Source organism: Dendropsophus ebraccatus, chromosome 3, assembly GCF_027789765.1.
Source record: "Dendropsophus ebraccatus isolate aDenEbr1 chromosome 3, aDenEbr1.pat, whole genome shotgun sequence".
Taxonomy (NCBI): domain Eukaryota; kingdom Metazoa; phylum Chordata; class Amphibia; order Anura; family Hylidae; genus Dendropsophus; species Dendropsophus ebraccatus.
Window position 1 is genome coordinate 168,918,698 of NC_091456.1, and position 20,898 is coordinate 168,939,595.

The window sequence follows — 20,898 nt, forward strand, 5'->3', positions numbered from 1 at the left end:
GTCCCGATGCCCAAACTATGCATCTCACGCAGTCAGTGGGTGATGACATTGGGAATTGCTAGCGGGATTGGAAGTTTTAATGGTTCTCTGTGTACTCACTGCATTGCTGTGTCTGCTATAATTTTTGGAAGGGTCACTTGCTTGCTTCCTCACTCACTTTTAATGGTTCTCTGTGTGCTCACTGCCATGCTGTGTCTGGCATAATTTTTTGAAGGCTCACTTGCTTCCTCACTCACGTTTAATGGTTCTCTGTGTGCTCAATGCCATGCTGTGTCTGGCCTAATTTTTGGGAGGCTCACTTGCTTCCTCACTCACTTTTAATGGTTCTCTGTGTGCTTACTGCCATGCTAGGTCTGGTATAATTTTTAGAAGGCTGACTGGCTACCGCTTCTACCTTGTTCACTCTGTCCTCACCTCCATGCTGTGTCAGGCTGAATTTTTGGCTGGTCAATATGCCTACCTCTGTTTTAACCAGGCTGTTGCACAGAATTAGGTATAATGGTGCCATTAGGTAGCCTCAGAGGCATGCATACATGCTGCCCCTGCTGTTTCCTGTCCATTTTTGTTGTGTTTCCATCAATTTCTGAGATTGACAGGTTTTCACACGACCTTCCCTCTACCGAACTTGAGTCTCCTGCGAAAATGCTCGAGTCTCCCATTGACTTCAATGGGGTTCGTTACTCGAAACAAGCACTCGAGTATCGGGAGATATTCGTTTCAAGTAACGAGCACCCGAGCATTTTAGTACTCGCTCATCACTAGTCCTGAGTCCAGGCTGTAGAGCTCACAGAGCACTGTCTAAACTGGATACAATTGTATCACTTCTCAGCTGAGAGCAGGACTAGCAATGTTCTACCACTTGGCTCAGTGGATATAATATAAAATATATTACTGATTTACACAGAGAATCACTTTGTGTAGTAATCTGGGGACAAAGAGAGTACTTGGCACCTAACAGAAGACGTGGAAGATAGAGTTTCTGCAGGGTTCCTTCTTTGGAGATCAGTCGATCTTAGAATATTACAACCATTACGCTCATTAACGATACATCAGTAAACTGGAAAATGTATTTCAGTTAATCACTACTACATGATCAATGATTAAAAGAGACACAGGCTGCTGTATAGGGAGAATCCAGTTTCATCCCCAGTTACATATAAAGAGTAACAGAGTAGGGGTCCCAATGAGCTCCAGATAACAAGCGCTGATCCCCGATTGTTGGGATCAAGGGGGATAACATTGGCTAACTGTGTCTAGGTATGGCTGATTTGGCATGGAACTGCTTTTTTACTTTCTCCCGGACAAGGTTTTCCACCCGGTTGTGGTGCCGGGTTGTTACAAGTTCGGGTTCTTATTTCTTCTCCATTTACACAAGTAGATGAGGGTTTCCAGCAGCTCCATCTTCCATCAATATTCTTAGGTGCACCTAGAAGTAGAATGGATCAGTAACTATAGAAGGCCAAGGTAACGTTCCACAATAGGTCATCAGCGTAACCTCTTAAAACATCAGAACGATTCCTTTAAGTTCCACCATATACACGAAAATGCTATATTAATGGCATGTGGGCTGTACGTGGTTGATGTTACCCCAGGGAAGGTTTGGGATATTTTGTAACCCCTTCAGGACTGGACTGATTTTGGCCTTCAGAACCAGAGCCCATTTTTTTAAATCCAACTTTTAATTTTGTAATCATAACTTTTCCTTTTGATTCTTGTACTTAGTGTTACCAGTAACCTACATATTGTAGATTACTGGTAAATTTTGACTAATATGCAAAAAAAAATGCAAAATTCTTTGTGAAAAATGTAGTTTTTTCATCAAAAAAATGACAAAATTTGCAAAAGAAAACCCCAAAAAACTCTTTTTTGTGAAAAATGCTATTTTAAAAAAATTGGCACTTTCTCATTATAAATTTTCTGCGGTCACCACGCAGGTTTAATAATGTAATAATTTTATTGCCAGCGTCATTACCCATGTGGCCATACTAAATATGTGTGCTTTTTAATTTTTTTCCAACATTTATTACTGTATTGGGGGCTGTGGGGATTATATGTGAATTTTACGTTATTTATTAATTTATTTGTGTGTGTGGGTGTGTTTTTTTTTTTTGCCTGATTACAGGCACATTGCATTGCAATGATGATCAGCACTGCAATGCAATGTGCATGCAATAGGCAAAGCTGATCAGACTCAGCCCAGGCCGAGCCTGATCAGCCACCGTAGCTGAGATACAGGAGGCTTCAGGGAAGCCCCCTGACGTCACAGCAACCACTGGGGCTGTGCGATCGCATCGCACAGCCCTGATAGAACACGAAGGCAGGATTCTCCCTTCTTTTAGCCCTATAGAGACTGCGATTGCACTGATCGCAGCACCTATAGGGTTAACTGCCGAAATCCGGGCTTGGCCTGGATTTCGGCAGTTGCGGCGGGTGCCTGGCTATCACTGACAGCCGGGCCCCTTTCCGCAGATGACATCCCTGTGACGTACCAGCACGTCCATCTGCCGGAACGCTATGCAGAATAGGACGAGCTGGTACGTGATTCAGCAGAAAGGGGTTAATGGGCACTGTCATAGAGACATAGCAAATGTTTTTATCGGTTGATGGGCTCTTAGACCCTGATTGATTTGAATGAGACAGAAGTCTACACAGGGTGGTCTCCCACAGCTCCCTGTCACATGATCAATATGGATACATAGGCAAATACTCATTTATTGGCTGATCAGGTCGTCTTGACCCATGTAATAGGGGGATGTGTGACCAGTGAGTGATGGTTCCTGGAGCTCCCGGCCTGATTACTGAGCCGTTTAAAGGGGTACTCCAAGATAAAGTAACGTGGATAGGGTGCAAGTAAGAGGTCATGGGGGGTCCGACCACCGCATCCCCCAGCAATCACCATATCGACCCGCGGCTCTATCCAAAAGAAATTAGCGGGGGGGGGGGGGGGGGGGGGGGGGGCAATATGGAGATCTCCGGGAGCGATCTCTTGTCCCCTATCCTGTAGATAGCGGACAAGTTATTTTATCTTGGAATACCCCTTTAAGAAGCATTAATCAAATAGATCTACTATGGCTATTATGTTTCAAAAGCTGAAGGATGTCCTTCTGTGCTGGTAGTTTCTTCCTAAGAAGAAATAGGGACTGGGAGCTATCAGAATGGCAGATGCGGGGGATCAGGGCAGGTGAGTATGTAAAATGTATGTACAATTGTAAAATGATGTAAAATGACTTCACTTACTGTTAAGCAGCTCATGCTTCTTCGTTTCGCAGGCCAGGCCAGTATACTCCAGCGAGCACTTACACATGCACTCCCCATCGAGCAGCACCAGCGTGCCTCCGTTCTGACACGGCTGACATTTACACACGCTATATTCATCCCTGTAGTCTTCAAGGGCTCGCTCCAGGTTCTTTTTCTTTGTATAGGCATCTCTAAGATTATCAGGAACCAGGATGTAAATGGGAGCAAGCTGCGGAGAGAAAATAAACAAAAAAAAGGGTAAAAAAATAAAGAATTAAAAAAAAAAACAAATATAGAAACTTGGTATCAAATGGTTTACTGGGCTGTAGAATAGTACAATATTTAATATTTAAAGCATAAAGCTGCACTCCAATGAAAAAATTAATTTAAAATCAACTGGTGTCAGATAGTTATATAGATTTGTAAATTATTTCTATTAAAAAATCTTCAGTCTTCCCATACTTATCAGCTGCTGTATATTCTGCAAGAAGGGGTTTATTCTTTCCACTCTGACACAGTGCTCTCTGCTGCCACCTCAGTCCGTGTCAGGAACTGTCCAGAGCAGAAGAGGTTTTCTATAGGGATTTGCTACTGCTCTGGACAGTTCCTGACATGGACAGAGGTGGCAGCAGAGAGCACTTTGTCAGACTGGAAAGAATACACCACTTCCTGCAGGACATACAGCAGCAGGTAAGTACTAGAAGGATTGATATTTTTTTTTTATCAGAAGTAATTTACAAATTTGTATAACTTCCTGAACCAGTTGATTTGAATTTTTTTCTGTTGCCGCTTTAACCTTTTAACTTTTTGTCCTTTTTCTTACCTTCCTCTTTATTATACCCGGGGCATCCACTAAGGAAGACGCCCAATTCACAAAGTGTTGGACGTCAATGTCGGTGCTCCTTCGGGACAGCTTCTCTTCTAGCAATGTGGCAAACTGTATGGTTCCTCCCTCCACAAATGAGACAACTTTCTCGATCACAAGAGAGCTTTGCGCACCCCCTATGGTATATAAGGGGATATAGAATGGATTATTGCTCCGTGTAATAGGGCTCTAAATCTAAAACAAGGCTAAGGGCCCTATTCCACCGGAATCGTTCAGATTATCGTTAAATCGTTCGAATCTAAACGATAATCCTTCGGTTGAAATGCAGTTAACGATTAACAATCGAACGAGAAATCGTTGATCGCTTTATAAGACCTGGACCTATCTTTATTGTTGCTCGTTCGCAAAACGTTTGCAAATCGTTCGCATTGAATAAGACATTGTTCGGTCGTTCTCAGTAGATACGAACGCAATAGCGAATAAATAGCGAAGAAAAAACTATCGCAAATACGATCATAAGTAACGATTATCGTTCCATGGAGATGAGTGAACGTTTTCAGGTCTTTTGCAATAGCGGTCGTTTGAGATCTTTAATCGTTAACGATTATGCGAACGATAATCGTCCGGTGGAATAGGGCCCTAAGGGTCCTATTCCACGGGCCGAGGAGGGCCCGATCAACGATGTAAACAAGTGGCGATCTAGCAGAGTTTTACTGGGCCTATTCCACGGCCCGATGATCGTTAAGCGAGGGCTGCAAGGACATCGTTACCGATGTCCTTGCAGCCCTTGCAGCATCATACATTACCTGTCAGGTCTTCTCCGTGCTGTCTTCATCCCCGGGTCCCGCGCTCTCTATCTTCAGAATGGCGCGCGGGACTCGGGGAGGAAGACAGCGCGGAGAAGACCTGACAGGTAATGTATGCTGCTGCTGCTGTCAAATCGGCGGTCGCCCGCCGCGCACCGCTATGCAACCGTAGCGATGCGCGGTGGGGGAACGATGATTTTAGGTCTGGTCCTAAATGAACGATCAGCCGATGACACGATCATCGGCTGATCGTTCTCTCTATTTCACCGAACGATAATCGGCCAAATCGGGCCAAATGGGGCCGATCCGGACGATTATCGTTACTGTGGAATAGGGCGCTAAGACTTCCTGTTTTGTCTGTGATGCTAAAGAGGAGGCTGCTGTAACGTGATCTGCAGTGAAAGATGACACTAGTAAATAAGGGAGACAATACATAAAGCTCACAGTTCAGCCTCCCCCATGGATTGACCTTCAGAGCATGCTTACTAACAATTACTATTCATGTCAATAGAACAGGTCCTGTCTTTTGTTGTCCATGCACATGGGTCTTGCTGTATAGAATCTTACTAAATGCTGTTAACAACAATTAAGGCAAGATGGCTGCCTCTATAATAATGTACATAATACGAAATAAATAAAATTTGCATTGGAGATAGAAATAAATTAGGAAAAAGAACATGTTTCAGCATCTGTCTCTAATCAGTAAAAAAAAAATATATATATATATAGGAGATACATTCCCTTTAAGGGCCAATTTTTTTTTTTATGTTAAGAAATTCTTTATTTTGCTAATATTTATAACTCCATGCTCCGGTGGTCAGACATGTATGTTTCTATATTAAAAGAAGATATACAGAAGAAGATGTACTGTCTGGCGGCGTTATTTATGCAGTTTATGATTCTGTAGTCACTCATTATATTCAACCTTAAAAAAATTGTGTGAGGGCAGCTCTATAGTATGTTTTTATGTTCTGGAGAAACTTACCTTGTGTGTTCCTTAAAATCTTTTCACAATCTGATTGTGTCAATTTAGTTGAAACATCGACCCCATTCTCTTGCACAGATATGCCGGCATTGTATCCAAGGCACTGCGCCACAGAGGTGGTGGTGATCTCTGAAAGGGCAGATAAATACAATTCATGTAGACTGTGTTCACACACATTTTTTTAAGCAGTATTATATAACTTTAAAAAAGGCAAAAGAATGGCTAAAGAATTAGAACTGTAAAAATAAAACTATGTGAACGGGTAAAAAAATGGCTGTTTTTTGCACAAACGGGTCATAAATAATGAGCATGTTCATTGTTTTTATGCCCATACTCAATTACTGCAGTTTTTCTGTACTGTGTATGCACTAATGATTAATTCCTTATAGATTTAAACGGAGTACATTACTACACTGAAAAAACAGGTGTATTTTTGCTCAATATTATGGCCATATTTTGGTATTGTTTTACTGTGGGTAAACATAACCTGACTCTATTGAAGATTTTAAAAAAAAAAACACACTATACACAATTTTACAAAATAGGAATGAAACAATACAAACAAAATTCGCTAATGTTTCCATACAAGCTCATATATTTCTATGTAACATACAACAATAAATCCAGTGTAGTGTGATTCTGCAGTCATACTTTCTGGTTCTCTACTTTTAGCTAACCTAACATGTTAGTAAGAGGTACCATAAATGTGGAAGGGGGTTACATGATCAGACTACAGGGCTTGTTTGTAGTCTGTTACCATGGAGACACATAAATCTATATAGGAGCTGTAAATACAAAACAGCCAGTAATTTTTAAGCTAGTTTTTATTTATTTTTTATTTTTTTAGATGCATTGGGGACAGTTTATTAAAGCTGGTAACATGGTTCACATGATCTATTATGACTATGATGTTTCTTAATCCATGGCTAATCAGTTGTTGCAAAACTAGACCTTTTATTATGATAGGCTGTCACTGCAACACTGCATTACGCCATACCTTACCTTTACTTTTCATTGTTGTGGAGTCCAACACATAGACAAGTTCATATTTCCCTCCAACGACTCCGGACTCCGGATAATGGGTTCCATACATCTCCAGAAAAGCAAAATATTCTCCCTTTTGGTAGGAGGACGGGAGGTTGTTCAAGTCTTCAATGAATGTTGTCGATAATACTTGGCCTCTAGTTCTCATTTGGAAAGTCCCCAGCTGCACAGATCCTGTAACCCTTAAAAATTGTTTGTTCTACGAAAAATGAAAATGGAAATGTCAGACTAACACAGACACAACCAGACAGTGGGCCCTATCTGAACCACCCACTGTCCCTGCCTAATTGCCTCAGCCGACCCTAGGCGGTCGCGGACAACCACGGAGACGTTCCCTGCGCTATATACGTGATACACAAAACAATACGGACAGACGAACACAATAAGGAATAGTAAACCAGGCCGGGTCAAACCACACGGGCAACGTAGTACAAAATCAGTAATCCAAAAGAGTAGTCACAAGTCAGGCAGGAGGTCAGAAAAACGAGGGATAGGACGGGGAGCGCAGGAATATACAAGGGAGAGCTGGGACCAGGAATACACCTAATTAGCCAGCGCTGGGACTCAGTCTGTGCTTAGCTTTTATGCTGACCAAGAGCCCGGTCTGGATCCTTATTGGACCGGCGCTCTGATCTTCCAGGTACAGACAGGCAGAGAAACCTGTCAATCACAGCAACAACACAGGTGTAAAATCAAGACCAGGAGCTTCTCAGCTTAACTCCTGCATAGCCAGAAGCTGAGAAGCAATCAGGTGTGGCACACAAAGGAAAAACACCAGGTCCAGTTCACACAGGCTACTGCAGATTCCTGACAGTACCCCTCCTCTTATGAGGGGCCTCAGGACCCTTATTGAACGGACCTGGCTTAGACGGATTACGTGCATGAAATTGTCGAACCAGACGTGGGGCATGCATGTCTTTCCCAGAAACCCACGCCCGTTCTTCTGGGCCAAAACCCTTCCAGTGGACCAAGTACTGCAAAGACCCTTGTACCCAGCGAGAATTTAGAATTTTTTCTACCTCATACTCCAACTCCCCCTGGATGACCAGGGGGGCAGGAGTAGAAGACGGCGCAACCGGAGGAACATACTTTTTCAGAAATGCTTTATGGAACACATTATGTATGCGAAATGATGCCGGCAGTTTTAATCTAAAGGTAACAGGGTTAATCACTTCCACAATAGTGTATGGTCCAACATATTTAGGTGCCAGTTTACCGGATTGTACCTTTAACCTCAGATTTCTCGTAGACAACCAGACCTTTTCCCCTACTATGTATTGATGGCCAGGTATGCGTCTTTTATTAGCATGTTTTTTGTATTGCTCTTGGGCTTTAACCAAGCTCTGATGAGCTTGGACCCAAACTGTGCACAGTTTAGAGAATATAGCTTCAGCGGAAGGGTTAACTGATTCAGCAGCATGAGTAGAGGAATACCTAGGATTAAATCCAAAATGACAAAAGAATGGCGACATACCAAGTGAGCGCTGTTCATGATTATTTAAGGCAAATTCAGCTAGAGATATAAAGTCTCTCCATTTGTCCTGGGCATCAGTCACGAAACACCTCAGAAATTGCTCTAGGGACTGGTTAATTCTCTCGGTCTGACCATTCGTCTGCGGATGGAAGGCAGACGAGAAAGATAACGAGATACCCAACTTTTCACAGAATTCTCTCCAAAACTTTGCCACAAACTGAACACCCCTATCGGAAACAACATTCTCAGGGATGCCATGCAAACGTAGAATATGATTAATAAATAGCGTAGCTAAAGTACGAGCATTTGGTAGCTTAGACAGAGGAATAAGATGGCACATCTTGGAAAATCTATCCACAACTACCCAAATGACAGTTTTTCCCCTGGACAGGGGCAGGTCAGTAATGAAATCCATCGATATATGTGTCCATGGTCTCGTAGGCACCGGTAGCGGATGTAATAATCCTTTTGGCACCCTCCAGGAAGTGTCTCCACTCATCAAACGCCAACTTGATAGCCAATAATTCTCTATTGCCAATATCATAATTACATTCGGCCTGGGAGAACTTCCTGGAGAAGTAGGCAACAGGACGAAGGTTGGTAAAAGTGCTAGATCCCTGGGATAACACTGCTCCCACACCCACCTCAGATGCGTCCACCTCCACTATGAAGGGGCGCTCAAAATCAGGCTGAGCCAGCACTGGAGCTTCTGTAAAACATCGCCGAAGTTTATCGAATGCCATGATTGCTTCTGGGGACCAGTTAACTAAGTCCGCCCCCTTCCTAGTCAAATCCGTAAGGGGTTTGGCTACCAGTGAGAAGTTTTTAATAAATTTTCGATAGTAATTTGCAAATCCCAAGAACCTTTGCAGGGCCTTCAGGTTATTAGGTCGCTACCAGTTTTCAATGGCAGTAACTTTAAGGGGGTCCATACCAAACGAATTAGGGGTAATGTAGTAACCAAGAAACAAGACTTCCTGGATACCAAACTAGCATTTCGATAACTTGGCATACAGATTATTCTGCCTCAGAAGCTCCATTACTGTACGTACATGTAATATGTGAGAAGCCCAATCAGGTGAAAAAATCTGAATATCATCCAAATAGACAACAAGGAATCGTCCCAAATGTTCACGAAATACATCGTTCACAAAGTGTTGGAAGACCGCCGGAGCATTACATAACCCAAAGGGCATAACAAGATACTCGAAATGGCCCTCTGAGGTATTAAAGGCGGTCTTCCACTCATCCCCCTCCCGGATCTTTATAAGATTATAAGCTCCACGTAGATCCACCTTAGAAAACCATTTGGCACCAACAATTTGGTTAAACAAATCCAGAATGAGGGGTAACGGGTGTTGATTTTTAACCGTAATTTTGTTCAACTCCCGGTAGTCAATGCAAGGCCGAAGCCCACCGTCTTTTTTGCTGACAAAAAAGAAGCCCGCCCCCAAAGGAGAGGAGGAAGGACGAATATGGCCTTTACGTAAACTATCCCTTATGTACTCTCGCATGGCCTCCCTCTCAGGACATGATAAATTAAAAATACGACCTCTAGGATATTTTACACCAGGAATTAAATCGATAGGACAATCATACGGTCTATGAGGAGGCAATACTTCTACTGCCTTTTCATCGAACACATCCGCGTAGTCAGACAGGAATTCTGGAATCTCTCCCTCCCCAGGGGAACATTCTGCCAGCGACACCGGGATACAATGGGAACTACATTCAGGACCCCACCGAGTAAGTTCCCTACTAGACCAATCAAAAACAGGGTTATGCAGTTTCAGCCAAGGCAATCCCAGAATCACATCTGATGACAAATTATGCATAAGGAGAAAATCAAGATGTTCCACATGAACAGATCCCACCTTGACTTCCAAGCGTGGGGTTATGTATCGTACGTCCCCCTGGGCAAAAGGAGCCGAGTCAGCCCCAGTAACATTCACTGGGCACCTGAGCCGGAGGGGACATACCTCTAAACCGGAAAAAAACATGGGGTTAACAAAGTTCGCTGACGACCCAGAATCGATCTGGGCGTAACCTGAAACACTCCTATTCCCTATTACCAAAGAAATAGGTAACAACAATTTATTCTTGAAGGTTACCTGTGCGCCTGAGAGACCCCCTCGATAGTCTCTCAGGTGCTGAAGTTTTCCGGCGGTGATCCGGGCCTGGACGGACACTGCCGCACCCGATGTCCTGCCTTCCCACAATACAGACATAGGTTGTTCTGTAACCGATGTGTTCGTCTGGCCTTGGCGTCAGTAGAGTCCACCTGCATCGGTTCTTCTGGTGTGGGCGTAACAGGAGGGGAAGGTTTAGGGTAGGAGCCTGGAGTCACTGGGGTTCTGGGAAGGTCTGGGGTACCTCTCTCTCTCTCTCTGCCTGTCTCTCAGACGTCGGTCAACCCTGATGGCTAACGTCATACTCTCCTCGAGTGAGTCAGGAGTGGGGTAAGCTACCAGCATGTCCTTTAGTCGGTCACTTAACCCTGCCCGGAACTGGAATCGGAGGGCTGAGTCATTCCAAGTGGAGAGGACGATCCACTGTCTGAACTCAGAACAATATTCTTCTACGGGTCTCCTGCCCTGCCTTAACCCTGTCAGCTGATGCTCAGCATTGGCGGCACTGTCAGGGTCATCATATAGTAAACCCAAAGCCCCAAAAAACTGGTCAACTGAGAGAAATTCTGGTGAAGCAGGTGGTAAGGAAAATGCCCACTCTTGAGGTGCCCCTTGGAGAAGGGATATGATAATGCCGACCCTCTGAGACTCGTCTCCCGATGAGCGGGGGTGTAATCTAAAGAACAGCTTGCACCCCTCCTTGAACACACGGAACCTCCTCCTGTCCCCCGAGAACTTATCCGGGAGCTGAACGGGTGGCTCAGGAGGTGGCGGAGGGGTCACCGTGATTTGTCGGGGTGTCGTCTCCTGATCCTGAACCCTTACAGCAAGCTCCTGCACCATGGTGTTGAGCCGCTGCATTTGGTCCACGATGTTCGACATGGCGGTCCTATTGTCCATGGGGCAATGGCAGTATATAGGGCTGGCTAATATGTCAGACTAACACAGACACAACCAGACAGTGGGCCCTATCTGAACCACCCACTGTCCCTGCCTAATTGCCTCAGCCGACCCTAGGCGGTCGCGGACAACCACGGAGATGTTCCCTGCGCTATATACGTGATACACAAAACAATACGGACAGACGAACACAATAAGGAATAGTAAACCAGGCGGGGTCAAACCACACGGGCAACGTAGTACAAAATCAGTAATCCAAAAGAGTAGTCACAAGTCAGGCAGGAGGTCAGAAAAACGAGTCGAGCAGTAGGAGGGATAGGACGGGGAGCGCAGGAATATACAAGGGAGAGCTGGGACCAGGAATACACCTAATTAGCCAGCGCTGGGACTCAGTCTGTGCTTAGCTTTTATGCTGACCAAGAGCCCGGTCTGGATCCTTATTGGACCGGCACTCTGATCTTCCAGGTACAGACAGGCAGAGAAACCTGTCAATCACAGCAACAACACAGGTGTAAAATCAAGACCAGGAGCTTCTCAGCTTAACTCCTGCATAGCCAGAAGCTGAGAAGCAATCAGGTGTGGCACACAAAGGAAAAACACCAGGTCCAGTTCACACAGGCTACTGCAGATTCCTGACAGGAAAATAATGAATTTCTCTCCTCCCCAAATGATGCACAATGGCTGACACCGATCCCTATACTTCACATCATTCTTATTTTCTCCTTTCTTCTCTTTCTGATGCAACCTATTCCTAATGAGGGTTATCCAATCAGGAAAGCTTTGTCCATCTACCCTGTGAGGCCGTGAAGACATCATACACTCATGTGGACATCCCACCCTTATTGTCCAGAGAAGAGTGGTGTTGAGTAAATTTCATGAAAGTGTCCAGGTTCGACAACTTTTCTGAACCGTAAAGCTCACTTAACTTCTTGTTCATGTTTTCCAGAGAGTCCTAAGGCTGCCTCCAACTTCTGCAGATGCGGAGAGTTAAATGAAGAGCGTTCAGGTTCAGAGAAGTTGCCACATGATGTCCAGGATGTTGCCACAGGATGTCCACATGAGTGTATGATGGCTTCACAGCCTCATAGGGTAGATGGACAAAGTTTTCCTGATGGAAAAGTTGGATACAAAAGAGAAGAAAGTAGTAGATTAGAAGAGAAAAACATTCCTCTGCCTGGTTCTTCATCTTGCACGTTCTTCCCTAACAAAATAAAATGTTTGTTGGAGCTCTCGGTTTAGAAGGAAATAAGATTGATATAATCTTCTGATGCAACCATAAACCCAGTATTCTGACTCAATAGGTGCAAATCTTTCGGTAAGAGGCAACAAGCTATGGCTGGTGCTCTATGTAGATTGGAATACTAACAAGCTTTAATGTCCTTGATAAATTTGTATAGATTGTGCGTTATGTCGGAAAAAAAGGTTTGAAGGGGTCTCCTGAAGTCCCTATGTTGTTATACATGTAAGAGCGCCTCGTGAATTTTTAATGCCTCCATTATATTTGGTCATTTTTAACTGTACCACTTCAGGTTGGCAGACGCTCTAAAGGAACACCATTGAGAAAACTACACCCCTCGAGGAATGTAACAAGGGGTGCGGTGAGCATTTGGACCCCACAGGTGCTTCACAGATTTTCAGAGCAATGTGGCATGAAAAAAGAAAAATTTATTTTTTACACTAAAATGTTGTTCTAGCCTTCAATTTTTCATTTTCACAAAGGGATAAAAGGAAAAAAAAAAAAAAAGTGTAGCGCAGTTTCTCCCGAGTACAGAAATACCCCACATGTGGACATAAAGTGCCAAGCGGGCGCAGGACGAGCCTCCAAAGGGAAGAAGCGCCAATTGGCTTTTGGAAGCTGGATTTCACTGGAATGGATTTCAAGGGCCATGTCGCATTTACAGAGCCCTCGTGCTGCCAAGACACTGGAAACCCCCCACAAGTGACCCCATTCTGAAAACTACACCCCTCAAGGAATCTAACAAGGGGTGCAATGAGGATATGGACCCCACTGGTGACGGGCACAAATGTGGAACAATGTGACGTGAGGGTTAAAAATTTAATTTTTTCACTTTCACAACACAAATGTGCCTGTTATCAGGGGGTCTATTTCTCACTGCACCCCTTGTTAGATTCCTTGAGGGGTGTAGTTTCCAGAATGGGGTCACTTGTGGGGGGTTTCCAGTGTGTTGGCAGCACGAGGGCTCTGTAAATGCGACATGGCGTTCATCATCCATTCTAGCCAAATCCAGCCTCCAAAATCCAAATGGCACTCCTTCCCTTCGGAGGCTTGCCCTGCGCCCACACGGCGCTAAATGTTCACATGTGGGGTATTTATGGACTCAGGGGAAATTGCTCTACACATTTTGTGTGTTTTTTTTTCTTTTAACCCCTTGTAAAAATGAAAAATTCATGGCTAGACTAACATTATAGTGGAAAAAAAATTAATATTTCATTTTCACGCCACATTGTTCCACATATGTGCCCGTCACCAGTTGGGTCCATATGCTCACTACACCCCTTGTTACATTCCCTGATGGGTGTAGTTTCCATAATGGGGACACTTGTGGGGGGATTTCACTGGCTTGGCAGCACAGGGACTTTTTGAATGCAACATGGCCCTCGAAATCTATTCTACCCAAATCCAGCCCCAAAAAGCTAAATAGCGCTCCTTCCCATTGGAGGCTCGTCTTGCGGCTGCATGGCGCCTTAGGTCCACATGTGGGGTATTTACATGTTGCATTTACAAAGACTCTATGCTGCCAGGACAGTAGAAACCCCCCATTTCCATTCTGGAAACTACGCCCCTCAAGGAATCTAACAAGGGGTGCAGTGAGCATATGGACCCCACTGGTGATGGGCACAAATGTGGAACAATGTGACGTGAAAGTGAAAAATTTAGTTTTTTCATTTTCACGGCTCAAATGTGCCTGTCATCAAGGGGTCCATATCCTTATTGCACCCCTTGTTAGATTCCTTGAGGGGTGCAGTTTCCAGAATGGGGTCACTTGTGGGGGGTTTCCAGTGTCTTGGCAACACAAGGGCCTTTGTAAATGCAAAATGGCATTCACCATCTATTCTAGCCAAATGGCGCTCCCTACCTTTGGAGGCTTACCCTGCACCCGCATGGTGCTTTATATCCACATGTGGGGTATTTCCCTACTTGGGGGAAATTACTCTACACATTTGGTGTTTTTTGTTATCTTTTAACCCCTTGTGTAAATGAAAAAAATTATTTATGTCATTTTTTTTTACACTAAATGTTGGTCTAGCCTTGATTATTTTCATTTCCAAAATGGGTTAAAAGAGAAAATAAATGCAAAACGTGGACATAATGTGCCATATGGGCACAGGGAAAGCCACCAAAGGGACAGAGCGCCATTTAGAGGCTGGAATGGAGGATGGAGGCCATGTCACATTTACAAAGCTCCTGTGCTGCCAAGACAGTGGGAACCCCCCACAAGTGACCGCATTCTTGAAACTACACCCCATAAGGAATCTAACAAGGGGTGCAGTGAGCATATGGACCCCACTGGTGACGGGCACATATGTAGAACATGTGCTGTGAAGATGAAACATACAATTTTTTTCACTTTCACAGCACTAATGTGCCCGCCGCTGCTACCCTTGTTAGATTCCTTAAGGGGTGTAGTTTCCAGAATGGGGTCACTTGTGGGGGGTTTCTACTGTCCAGGAAGCACAGAGGCTTTGTAAATACAACATGGCAAGCCTCTAATGGGCCATGCCTATTTAGTTGGGGGTTTAATTTATTTGGGGGTATTATGCCAATTATTAGTTTATAAGGTTAAAAAAGACCAGAGTCTATCAAATTCAACCTGTGTTGATCCAGAGGAAGGCAAAAAACCCTCGTCAGGCAGAAAACAGTAGCCTCATCACTGGGGAAAAATTCCTTCCCGACTGCATAATGGCGATCAGAATAATCCCTGGATCAACGTGACCCCTAAAATAGGAATAAGGGACAGAATTTAGAAAATTTAGAACTCCAATGACGTGTGGTACGCCTGGAAGCGATCCTGTATGCAGAGGCCGGGGTGATCAGGACAGGTGTCACACTGGAAAATGGCGTCCTTCCTGATCCCCCTTTTGTGGCACACTCTGCACTTCTTTTGGGATCTTCCCTTTTTTCCAGTGTGGGGGACTTCACCCGGAAAATGTCGTCCCTGTACGATACGGGGTCCTTCATATCCAGAAGCGCTGGGGCCCTCTCCATGGGTGCCGAATATCAGGGCTTTTATTACTGCTTCCTGGAATCGCTGTCTGTACCAGATATACGGCCACCTTTTTATACCACGTTCTGTTTTTTTTTTCGTGGCGTTATATGGTTTGAGGACTTGATCGGAGAGATCAACTCCTCCCATATACTGATTGTACTCTAGAACACAATCAGGTTTGTGCACCACGTTTGTGGTACCTCGCGTAGGGACAGGGGTGGAGCTATTCCTGTAAATTGTGGTCAAAATAAGGACATCGCGTTTGTCCTTATATCTGACTAACAACATATTTTCACAGGCATAGGCCTTGCTCACACCCCTTGCCATCAGTTGTGTAACCGGATGACTTGGGAGGCCTCTTAGATTTTTTTTGGCTCGTGCCGCAGGCAACAGTAGCTCGGGCAGCGAGGGACCGAAACAGGGGGATCCTGGTATAAAAGTTATCAACATACAGGTGATAACCTTTATCCAGCAGTGGGAAGATCAGTTCCCAAACGATCTTCCCACTAACTCCGAGGATGGGGGGGCATTCTGGGGGTTGGATTTGGGTGTTCCTACCCTCATATACTCTAAATCTGTAAGTGTACCCTAAGGTACTCTCACAGAGTTTGTATAATTTCACGCCATACCGCGATCTCTTATTGGGAAGGTACTGGCGGAAATGGAGTCTTCCTTTGAAGCTGGGGAGGGACTCATCTACTGAGATGTATTTCTCTGGGATATACATCCCAGTAAATTTGGCTGAGAAATGCTCTATGACCGGCTCATACGAGGGATCATCTCGTGGGGGGCAACTTGCATTGTCGTTATAATACAAGAATTTTAGGAGGGCTTTTTTTTTTTACTAGGCCCATGTGCAGCAGGAGCCCCCAAAATGTTGTCATTTCGGCTGCATCAACAGGGGTCCATGCCATGGGCCTAGCAAAAGAAGAGGAGGGGTTCTCGGCAAGAAATTGGTGCGCGTACAAGTTTGTTTGCGCCACCATCAAATTTATAAGGTTATCAGAGAAAAAGAGCTTGAAAAAGTCTATTTTTCTAAGCCCTGTGGGGTTCATTTGGATTCCCGCCATTGCCACAAAGCCAGGAATCTGGGGCTGATAATTTTGGGGGTCTGGAGTCCAGATGGGGTCACCTGTCTGGGGGGAGAGGGGCGGGATGGAATCACCTGTCTGGGGGGCATGGGGCAGGATGGGGTCACCTGTCTGGGAAGCAGAGGGCAGGATGGGGTCACCTGTCTGGGGGGCAGGGAGGCGGGATGGGATGACGTGTCTGGGGGGCAGCCCGAGGCATCCTCCTTGGACGCCTAGGTGGATAGTCATTATCACTGGAGGAAAGAAGGATCCCCCCATTCATCCTCACTGGCTGTTTCGGTGGCAATAAGCGCGTATGCCTCCTCGGCCGAAAACACCCTCTGGGCCATTTTTATATGGGGATTGGTATATGGGGGGTATGTAAATGTAATGTAGTGTATTGGTGTAGTGTAAAACTTTATTTCAAGTAATGTAATGTGTAATGTGGGCTAGTGTAGTGTAATGTGGTGTTACACCAAAACCTATGCCAAAAAGGAGTTGCTAATAAGTGTACTTATCAGCAGACAGTGGCGGTAGTATATAAAAAAAAAAAAGGGGGGGGGAAGGGGAAAAAAAAAACCTACACCAAAAAAGAGGAGTTGCTGATCAGCGCCGCACTTACGTGCGATGCTGATCAGCACTCAGCGGCGGAAGGACACGAAAAAAAATAAGCTACCTCTTCACCCGAAAGCCACTGATTAGTGTATTATATACACTAATCGGCTGGGTTCACACTACGTATATTTCAGTCAGTATTGTGGTCCTCATATTGCAACCAAAACCAGGAGTGGATTAAAAACACAGAAAGGATCTGTTCACACAATGTTGAAATTGAGTGGATGGCCGCTATATAACAGTAAATAACGGCCATTATTTCAATATAACAGCCGTTGTTCTAAAATAACAGCAAATATTTGCCATTAAATGGCGGCCATCCACTCAATTTAAACATTGTGTGAACAGAGCCTTTCTGTGTTTTAAATCCACTCCTGGTTTTGGTTGCAATATGAGGACCACAATACTGACTGAAATATACGTAGTGTGAACATAGCCTAAAGCCGCTAGGGTGCAGTACAACGTACCTGGACGAAAATAGCCCAAGATTGCCAAAAAAAGCTAAAGATACACAAAGGAAACCATGACGGGAGCCGCAAACAGACGACAGAAAGAAGAGGACGCTGTGGGATCACCAATTTGTCGCTCCGGTCGCCGGGATCAGGTGAGTATGGTGCACTACACATCACACACACCTTGTCTGTACACCTCAGCCTAACTGACTGAGGTGTGCAGACTAAAGGTGAATATTTATTTTCACTTAGATCGCCGATATTGGCCGGCCGGGCCCGGCCAGCCAATAGTGGCGATCTGGGGGGTGGCTCCATGGCCCCCTTCACTATACACAGTAATGGTAATTGGTGCTGTCTTGGACAGCACCAATCACCATTGATTCCCGGGGCCTCGGGTCACTGATGGAAAACCGGAAAATCACTGTAGTTGGCTGGTTTGAATTAACCAGCCAATTACAGTGATCATCTGCACGGTGGTGGTGGTGGTGGTGGTGGTGGGGGGTGCCGACAAGCTAAGAGGGCCTGCTGTATGTTACAGCAGCTATCATTACTCAATCGCTGCGTTTACACACAGCGATCTGGTAAACCGTATATGTACGCCCGTTTGCGTTAAGGCACGGGCTGCCAGGGCGTACATTTACGCCCACGGTCGTTAAGGGGTTAATAGTTGGTAAGAAATCTTTTGATCCTCATGGTGGCCCATGGATGTTCATCAACTCAACAACCATCTGTTCCTCTACGCAACCGTCCCTCTCCAGGTATAGTTTTCATACAGAATTGAGTAGTGCTAGTTTAAACCGTGCCCCAAAGTGTATGGTAATGTTATATGACTGCTTTTTTTCTGAATCCAACCACCCAAAAATCAACATTTTCTAAAAGTTTTTGTATATTTTTACCTTTTTTATGGAATATTCTTTAATGGTCTGAATACTTTCATTCCTGGAGGTTTTTGGTCCGAAAGATCCAGTGATTGAGGTACCATTATACTCGGATGGTGTCACTTTTATAGAAAGTGAGATCTCAGTCTCCTGGGTCTGCTCCCTCAAAATCTTTGTGAGTAGATCCACAGCATCTTCATAGGTTTCAGTGGTAAAAGATTTATCGGCTTTGGTCTGGAGATGGAGAAAGAAATAGTTTTGTTTTTTTTTTAAAGTTACTCTCAAACTCACAATTTCATATCAGATTATAAACCCCCAGGTCATTCTCACAATCAGGGACAAGGTATTTTGGTGCCCTGGGCAAACAAAACAGATGGCCATTGTCCTTTCTTACCAACATGAAGACCTCTCTGTGTACCTGACAGACAAACATCTTAGGCTCCAACTCCACCCTTACCTTTTCCACATCCTTAGTACCTTATTGCTAGGTCCCCTAAGTACTTAGGCAGGTGCCCCTCTCCCCTCTTGAGGTAGTTAGTTGATCCAGTGGAGACAGGTAAGATACTGTACTTAGCTGTCCCCAGTGTTGATAGGGGCCCCCAGGGTGTAAATGGTTGCCCCCAGTGTGAACAGGCACTCCCTAGAGCAGGGGTGGGGAACTTCCGGCCCGCTGGCCGTATCAAGCCCCTGAGACCTCCTCATACGGCCTGTGGCTCTCCTGTGATGTGTGCCGCTCTGGTGAGGCAGGAGCCGGCATACACAGCATCTTCCTGTGTCTGTGACGGCTGCCAGACACAGGAGGATGCTGTGCGTGCTGTCCCCTTCCCCACCAGAGCGGCGCACGTCTTCCTTCTCCTGCAGGCCGCGCACGATTATGTAATTTCACCGCACACTGCCTGCAGGAGAAGACGGGCACAGGCCAGAGGGGAGAGAAGAGGACCTGGACAGCGTGAGAGCGGAGGAAAGGTGAGTGGGATGTTTATTTTTTTGTTTGAGACAAACACTGGGAGTTAACTAGAGCCACCAGGGGCATGACTTTAGGGGGGGGGGGGGTTAACTAGAGCTACTAGGGGCACGACTGGGGGGGGGTTAACTAGAGCTACTGGGGGGGGGGGGGGGTACCTAGAGCTACCAGGGGCATCACTGGGGGTTGACATCACCTACCAGGGGCCTCACTGGGGGTTAACATTAACTACCAGGGGCATCACTGGGGGTTTATAAGGACTACCAGGGGCATCACTGGGGGTTAACATTAACTACGAGGGGCATCACTGGGGGTTTATAAGGACTACCAGGGGCATCACTGGGGGTTTATTAGGACTACCAGGGGCATCACTGGGGGTTTATAAGGACTATCAGGGGCATCACTGGGGGTTAACTCTTGCTAGCGGGCATCACTAAGGATTCACATCAGGTACTAGAGGCATCACAGAGGGTTAACTACAATAGTAGGGGCTTTAGGGGAACAATACTTTGCCTTGCCCCGGGTGCTGCTTACCCACACTACAAACTGCCGCGCACAGTATGCGGCCCTCAAATGATTTCAATAATGCCTGACTGGGGACTCGACAGGGAAAAGGTTCCCAACCCCTGCCCTAGAGTATATAAGTTTTGTAGAATTCACTCTTTTAGAAAATGCCCATAGTTGCTCTCCAGCCCAAGACAGGTAGGTAGTGGCACCCTAGGCGGGTGTCTACCATGTCTACTCCTTGTCCTGGCCCTGGTAACAATATGGCCTGAGTCACACGGAGTGCGGCCTGTAATTGTGGGCCCACAACTGCAGACTGTACTACATATATGCATTCATAGTTATCCGCAATGCATGGACCTCTACATGTACAGTGTAACTGGGGGCCCATACTAGGACCTGCCCCTCCTATAGTGCTGTCCGCAATTGTGAACAGAACTACGGATGTGTGAATGAGCCCTAAGAATTGACTTCTGGTAAACCCAGCTATTCCAGTAGGGCATCCAAAGGCAAATTCCCATCCGTGACTGGTAGAGCTGAATGCCATTTAGTAGATGTTGAGCCAGTAAGCTAGTGACCTTATCCTGACCCTCTATTATTTTGTGATTATGACACAATGACATGACACCAGAGTTATACTTTGAAGCTTCCAGGACCCAATGTAAAATCCGTACCAAGGTCCCACCTATAAGTGCCATGTATAATGCTGGAGTCTTCTTATATGGCAGAAGGGTTCTTGTATGCTCTTTGGCACCAGGGATCGGGGGTGACTGCTATCCCCTCCC

At 45.3% G+C, this 20,898-nt stretch overlaps 1 protein-coding gene across 1 annotated transcript in view; it reads right to left on the minus strand.

The window, feature by feature from the left end:
• Positions 1-1,177: 1,177 nt before the first annotated feature.
• LOC138786569 (complement component C9-like) overlaps positions 1,178-20,898 on the minus strand; it is a 35,519-nt gene continuing 15,798 nt past the window's right edge. The window contains exons 6-11 of the mRNA XM_069963554.1: positions 18,664-18,879; positions 6,857-7,097; positions 5,855-5,983; positions 4,061-4,239; positions 3,238-3,466; positions 1,178-1,426 (exon numbers count right to left, since the gene is read on the minus strand). Of these exons, the coding sequence (XP_069819655.1) occupies positions 1,254-1,426; positions 3,238-3,466; positions 4,061-4,239; positions 5,855-5,983; positions 6,857-7,097; positions 18,664-18,879 (1,167 nt within the window). The 3' untranslated portion in view covers positions 1,178-1,253. The remainder of the gene's footprint in view (positions 1,427-3,237; positions 3,467-4,060; positions 4,240-5,854; positions 5,984-6,856; positions 7,098-18,663; positions 18,880-20,898) is intronic.